Below are 6,579 nucleotides of genomic sequence, written 5' to 3' on the forward strand. Positions count from 1 at the left end.
TGAACTCGCAGTATCAAAATGTGTTCCAATCGATTGCTAATAGCTGCAATTCAGAGAGAATATTTTTTTGTCAAATTGTATAAATCAGATACAAGCTGGAGATACAAGCTGGATTACAGACTCACTAGCACCCCTGGACCTCCATGATCGGAGTAATACAAAAATATTCTGTCATTTGGTTTACTATTGACGACCTCTCCGGATACACCTTTCACGGCACTTTTACACCAAGAAGCACGGCATACAAATTTGCAGCAGTGACATGCTCACCGGTGTAATCCAACCATAATCATCTTCTTATCATATGTGAGCTTACTGCTTGCTAAAAGGAAGGAGAAATGTACTCTCAAAAATTAATCAATTCCATAAAATACACGCACACTACAAGCAGACCCCGCGCACATAGGGGAAGATTTAGTTAACTAGGCTGCCCTTTCTTGAACTACAAACAATCCATCCAAGTTATAACCATCCATTATCATCAAGAGTTAATCAGTGATAAATTATCAAATAATTTAGAGTTTTTCTGGCAATTCTAAGTTCTGTGATCCACAAATTTGGTGAGAGCCAGTTTCCACAAACAGCGCTACGCCACATTTGCTGCTATTGAATCCATCCCAAAGAGAGAAAGTGACAGTTCCAGAGATTGTCTTCTTTGGAGTAATATCCTTTACAGAACACAGCTTTTCCAGCTTCCTCACAACAGTCATTCGCAAGCTGTAACACCACGATTTTCTGAATCGGAATGCTACATGGTGCTCATGACCCCAAAGAACCACAAGCTAACCCATGACTGATATCTATACCTGTACACTTCATAATATAACATGAAAATGTGGAAACATTAACTGAATGGCCATAAGGTTCAAATCTGAATAAAATATCTGATAAGACAATGTCTGAAAACGGTATAACAATACCAAAACAAATCTGAAATAACTGTCTGACATGCTATAGTCTGGAAAGCCTCTAAACTATCTGAATAAGGAGTTGATGGGACATGTCCCCAACTAACTCCATCTAGCGACTGAACTAAAATAGTAAATGAAGCAATAATCATATCGTCCTTGAATGAAAAGGACTCACTGCAAACTCTGAACACTGGAATGCTACTGCTGATCTGGAGCTCGTGCCTCTGAACCTATGGTGTAACATAAGAGAAAGCACCATAGCGCAAATGCGTCAGTACGTCTGAATGTACTGAGTATACGAGTGAGGTAGGATAAATGCAAAAGGTTACATGCATGAACAATACTGACTGATATGAACGTGAGAATACATACATGCATAAGCAACTATAACTGAACTCGTGGAGATACTGACTACTGAGTCTGAATATTGACAACATGAGTGTACTGATACTGAGATACTGAATAGATAAACGACTATTTCTGACAGTTCGAATTATGAAGAACTGGTCTGATTGACTGTGTCTAACAGTCCTAACACTGAGCACTAATAGCATAAGTGACTATATCTGATAGCCCTGATACTGATTATTGATAACAGTTATCAGTGACTGTATCAGACAGTCCTAAATCTGATGGAACTGTCCGAGTCCCGTACTGCATCTGAGTTGACTGTATCTGACAGTACTGGTATACTGAAATCTGAAGAACTATCTGAGTTCTTTTACTGAGACTGAGACTGAAATTGTGGGACGTAGTTGTTCAACCGACATGCCCCATATGTGCCATTATGGCTAAGCTGGGGTCCAATCTCTACCCTGACCGGAAGGATGTCAATACCGCGCCACTGGTAAGGACAACGTGTAAGCAACCCTCATATAACAGGTAACTCTAGTGAGAATGGTGGGAACCCTCATATAACAGGTTAAGCCACCTCATCTACCCTCATATAACAGGCTGCGATGTCTCAACCTATGTTGGCTACATAGTTCTGGAACGTAGGGATGACTGCTAAGAATCACACCCTCATATAACAGGTGAGTTCCCATCCTTAGGTTCACTCAGTGCTAACTCCTACTCCCATCTGAAGAAACTGAACATGATTTAACTGACTGGACTGATTGACTAAACTGAACTGATTTATTGAACTGAACTGATTAAGTGAACTAATGTTAGTGGGATTGTTTAGCGAAGTTAAACTGAGTTTACTGGATTCTGATGACTGGCAGAGTACTACTGATATCTGGTAGCTAACTGAGTTCATGAGATTACTGATCTTACTGAGTACTGAGTTCGTGAGATTTCTAAGAGTACTGAATTACGGAGATTTCTGAAGTTTTCGTTATCACTGAGTACTGAGATTAACTAAGATTAACTGAGTTTAACAGAGACTGACGGAGTTACTGAACTTCCCTGAGTCACATGACTGACTGAATTCTTTGAAACATGGCTTGACTGAGAGTATCGTGAATACATGACATGGCTCTAGGCACACAGCTATATTTTTCGGGTACAAGTACCCCCAGGACTCAATGGAAGGAAACTGACAAACATGACTTTCTTGAATGCATGACCAACATCAACAATCCATAATATCATAACTTAGGGAATTTCATAAAGTACATGGTTATCATACATAAGTAGGATCTTTGCAAGTAAGTATGGCATAATCTCATAAGACTAGTTCATGAACAATCCAACAACATTTACAAGACACAACATCAACATGAAAGTCATTGGAACATAGGGGCATATCATGAATTCTTCACTTAGTCACAATTTAGCTATATTGCATGATTTCTAGTTCCTTGGGCATTTTATCAAACACCTTGCATGCACTCTATAAGGCATAGGTATATTCATAAGTTTCACCATATTAAACCACTCAAATTCATGAGTTCCAACTAACATGATCATAATCTCCATGAAAATACATCAAAATACTACTTTACAACATAAATAACCCCCAATATGTATAGAATCATATCACCATGAAACAATCATACTTTAGTATTTAAAGATTGATTCTTGAACTCCACGGATGAAAGGGATTCGTGGATGAACACTACGATACCTTAGTGATTGAATCTTGAAAGAGATCTAATGTTTCTGAAGGTTCTTAAAGAAATCCTTAGGCTTGCTCTTGAGATGATCTTGAGAGGAAACCCTAATCTTGTGGTTGAGAGTGTATGAGAGAGCTTTTTGAGATGTTTAACTAAAGAGAATGGAAGATAATATGTTTCTTGAGGGTTATAAGTCGTGGGAAGTGAAGGAAAAAGACCAAAATACCCTTACTAAAACGTCCCTCAATTGCTGGAAAAAATAGCTGACGACAGTCGTGACAAGCCGTCATACTGGTGATAGGTCGTCACGAATTGTCGTCACAAAAAGGTGAAATTTTCTGGTTAAGGTTGACGACATTGGTGATAGGCCGTCACGGGCGTAACGGCTTGTCACAAAATGTCGTCACTGGGGGTGAAAATCTGCTCAGGGCTGACGACATTGGTGATAGGCCCTCACGGGTGTGACGACTTGTCACAAACTGTCATCACTGGGTTTCCCAGCCTGACATGCCGGAGTAAAATGGGCATAACTCCTTGCTCCAATATCGGATTTAGGCGAAATTGGTATCGTTGGAAAGATAATTCAAAGAGATTTCATTTGATATATAGTAAGCCACCCAATTCGTCATATACGACGAGTTATGGTCGATTGAAGTTAACCCAAGTTTTGACGCTCACTAAAACTTGAACGATAGGAAAGCTTTCAACTTGTACTTGAGTTAGGAGACCTCTATAATCTAAATTCATGCTCAACTAGATTCCCACACTACATAATTGATTAACACACTAAATTTACATAGGATTCGAGGCTTTTGAAACGTCTACACATAGGACTGACAGATTTTCATCCTAGTCCGAAATGTGGGTTATTACACAAGCATTTTTCCTTTGTTCTCTCCCGTAGTTATATCAGTTACCAAACCACATTCGTACAGAGTAATCATGATGTTGGCGTCATTGTTGCCCACTTTACTCCTCAACGATCCTAATAGAGATATTTGCAAGGACTTTGGTGTTGGTCTCTCGAATGTCCCCTGTTAAGATTTTTTATGCAACATTACCAACATGTATAGACAGGGATTCAACCATTATTTCACTGAATTCGATAACTTATGCCACTGAACAGAGAATAACTAAAGTTTAAGCTAATATTAAATTCTGAACTCATAATTTCAAAAGTATGCTGAGTTTAGTTCAAGAACCTAAAAGGTTGAATCAATCAGAGTTCAAAATCTTGTATCTGTTTCTAAGTCGGCATCTATTCTCGTAAGGGTTGGTACATAAATTTTATACTAATCGCAACAAACACAGAAGAGTCTAATGACAGTAGTTAAACTATATTTTAACTATTCAAGAAGCAAAGAATCAGAATAATGTGGTGAGGTCAAAATTTAGCCAACGTTTTCTTAATTATGATGTGATGTGGGATAATCTGAACCTTTTTCAGATCCAATTGATCAGATCTTGATTGCACATGCAAGCTTATCATTTCCAGTACATTGTAACCTGGTGAAAGATAACAAGGAATCAATCAATCCCACATCATTTGGAATCTTCTATATGAATTCTCTGTATCCATTTTTTTAATGGTTTTGATGAGATTGAATAACCAAAAAAAAATGGTAACATAAAACATAATTTCCATTTGAAGATGGTAAAGATCTTGGAAACACCAAACTGCTCATTTTAGCTTCTCATTTCCAGTGACTAGTCTACTATAACTTGGTTCAATCGTAAGCGATCATGAGGAATTAAATCAACTAATCCCACACTAACAGGAATCGACTACATGAATTCTCAGTATCCTGCGATCAGAAAGAATAACCAAGACAAAATTGTATAATATAAATCAAGATTTGCATTTGAAGAAAATAAACTCATGAACAAATGGGTAAGTCTGCTTGCCATCCCTCGTTGGACCCCACTTGTGAGATCACACTGGCTACGGAATATGTTGTTTTTTGTTGTAAATTCAAAATGATAAAGATCTAGTGAAGACCAAACACCATTTTATTCAATGATAAAGATCTAGGGAAGATCAAACACCATTTTATTTAAATCTTCTCGGTAATTATTAGTTTTTCTTATTGGTTTCAAACCGCTGTCAATTACCCACTTCTCTTAGTAACTCAATTGATTGGCTACATAAATATTGACTTGTTGGTAAAGGTTCAATTTCCTATCTTGTAATCCCGTCCCCATTTCCCTTCCCTTGCCCCAACTTTTCAAATAGTATAAAATGATCCAAAACAATTCATTTCAACAACAAACCTGAAAAGAGGGAGCAGCAAATCTGGTAGCAGATTTAATACAATGCAAAACAGCACCAAGTTGATTACCAACACACTGCGTTCTTCCTTCAACAACAATTTGCGGCGTAAACATTGTATCAAGATTCAAAGATTCCAGATACGCCTTCTGTTTAACAGTCCATAAACTTGACCCAAATGTATCTTTCCATCCCATATAATCCCAATGTATTTCAAGATTAAAATCTCCACGTCCAATTCTTGAAAATAATAGCTATGCTTCTGGTGATGTCGCGCAGGATTCTAACAGATAACATAGAACTTTATATAAGATGTTGGTTCCATTTAAGACTCTGGCAGTCCAACATATTGTCAAAACTTTGTGGATTGAGATGGATAATGACGGTGCTTGAAGAACGGGTCGTTTGGCAGACTGTATTAGAAAGTTAATGCTTGCATTAGTTAATGTGTGTATTACTAATATCTCAAAATCGATAATATTAATAATGCAATAGATCTAATGCATGTATTAACATGCTTAAAGATATTATTATCTCTTAAATAAAATTCGTATCCTTTTCAACATATATATTGAGGGTATTATGTAAAAAGAAATTAAAATTACGTAATTTATATTATTTTTAATATATCGAACCAAATACTGTATAAGAAAAAAATACAAACATAACTAATGTAAGTATAGCTAACACAAGCATTGTTAATGCAAGTATTATTAATACATCATATTTTGCATTATTCTCATACACTCTACCAAACGACTCCTTATAGAGCTGCTTATTCAATAACGCATAATGCATGTATTGGCAAACAAAGCGCATTAGTTATTAATGTGTATTGACAAACACAATGCATGTATTAATTAATGTGTATTATGAATACTTGTTTGGTATAATTTTTAGTCCATATATAACTAATGCAAACATTAGTTATACACTCTATTATGTATTACTAATACCACCCATTTTCTATGTATTAGCAAGAGAAAAGACATCATTTCCCCTTAACTTGTCCGCTCAACTCACTTAGCACTGTAACTTAATTTGTAATTATTTACCCCTTAACAACTTTCAAGTAATTAAATACAAACTCAAAATCACAATCTCAATCTCACAATGTAGAGTAAACTACACGCGCACCATGTCATTACCACATCAGCGTCATATCATTGCCACGTAAGAAATTATATATTTTTTTAAAGTAATCCCACACATATGCTATTTTTATGTATTTTTTAAAAAGGATAAAAAATATATATATGCTATTTTTATATATAAAAAGTATTTATTTTTTAATATATATATATATATATTTATTTATACCCCACCCCCAATTTCCTTC

The 6,579-nt window shown here is 36.1% G+C and overlaps 1 protein-coding gene across 3 annotated transcripts; it reads right to left on the minus strand.

Moving 5' to 3' along the window:
* Nucleotides 1–834: 834 nt before the first annotated feature.
* Nucleotides 835–5,644, minus strand: LOC124885154. Of its 3 annotated transcripts, none has more exons than XR_007052120.1 (3): nucleotides 5,243–5,639; nucleotides 4,410–4,477; nucleotides 835–1,141 (listed from the first exon to the last, which is right to left on the minus strand). XR_007052120.1 is itself a non-coding variant. In XM_047406490.1 (3 exons), exons 1-3 carry the CDS (start codon nucleotides 5,435–5,437, stop codon nucleotides 1,057–1,059), a joined length of 381 nt encoding a protein of 126 aa, XP_047262446.1. In that variant the 5' UTR covers nucleotides 5,438–5,642; the 3' UTR covers nucleotides 855–1,056. The 3 variants fall into 3 exon arrangements, 2 of the variants coding, with proteins under 2 accessions (XP_047262445.1, XP_047262446.1); XM_047406490.1 differs by lacking the exon at nucleotides 4,410–4,477 and adding an exon at nucleotides 3,905–4,005 and having other exon boundaries at nucleotides 855–1,141; nucleotides 5,243–5,642; XM_047406489.1 differs by lacking the exon at nucleotides 4,410–4,477 and having other exon boundaries at nucleotides 850–1,141; nucleotides 5,243–5,644.
* Nucleotides 5,645–6,579: the final 935 nt, after the last annotated feature.

Source organism: Capsicum annuum, chromosome 2 (genome assembly GCF_002878395.1).
Source record: "Capsicum annuum cultivar UCD-10X-F1 chromosome 2, UCD10Xv1.1, whole genome shotgun sequence".
Lineage (NCBI taxonomy): Eukaryota > Viridiplantae > Streptophyta > Magnoliopsida > Solanales > Solanaceae > Capsicum > Capsicum annuum.

Bases quoted from the DNA above. Each gene is read 5' to 3' on its own strand.
- LOC124885154 (XM_047406489.1), bottom strand. From the start codon at position 5,437: ATGGGATGGAAAGATACATTTGGGTCAAGTTTATGGACTGTTAAACAG. The intron at 1,142-5,242 runs GTTTGTTGTTGA...GTTACACCATAG, and splicing joins TTGCTGCTCCCTCTTTTCAG to GTTCAGAGGCACGAGCTCCA.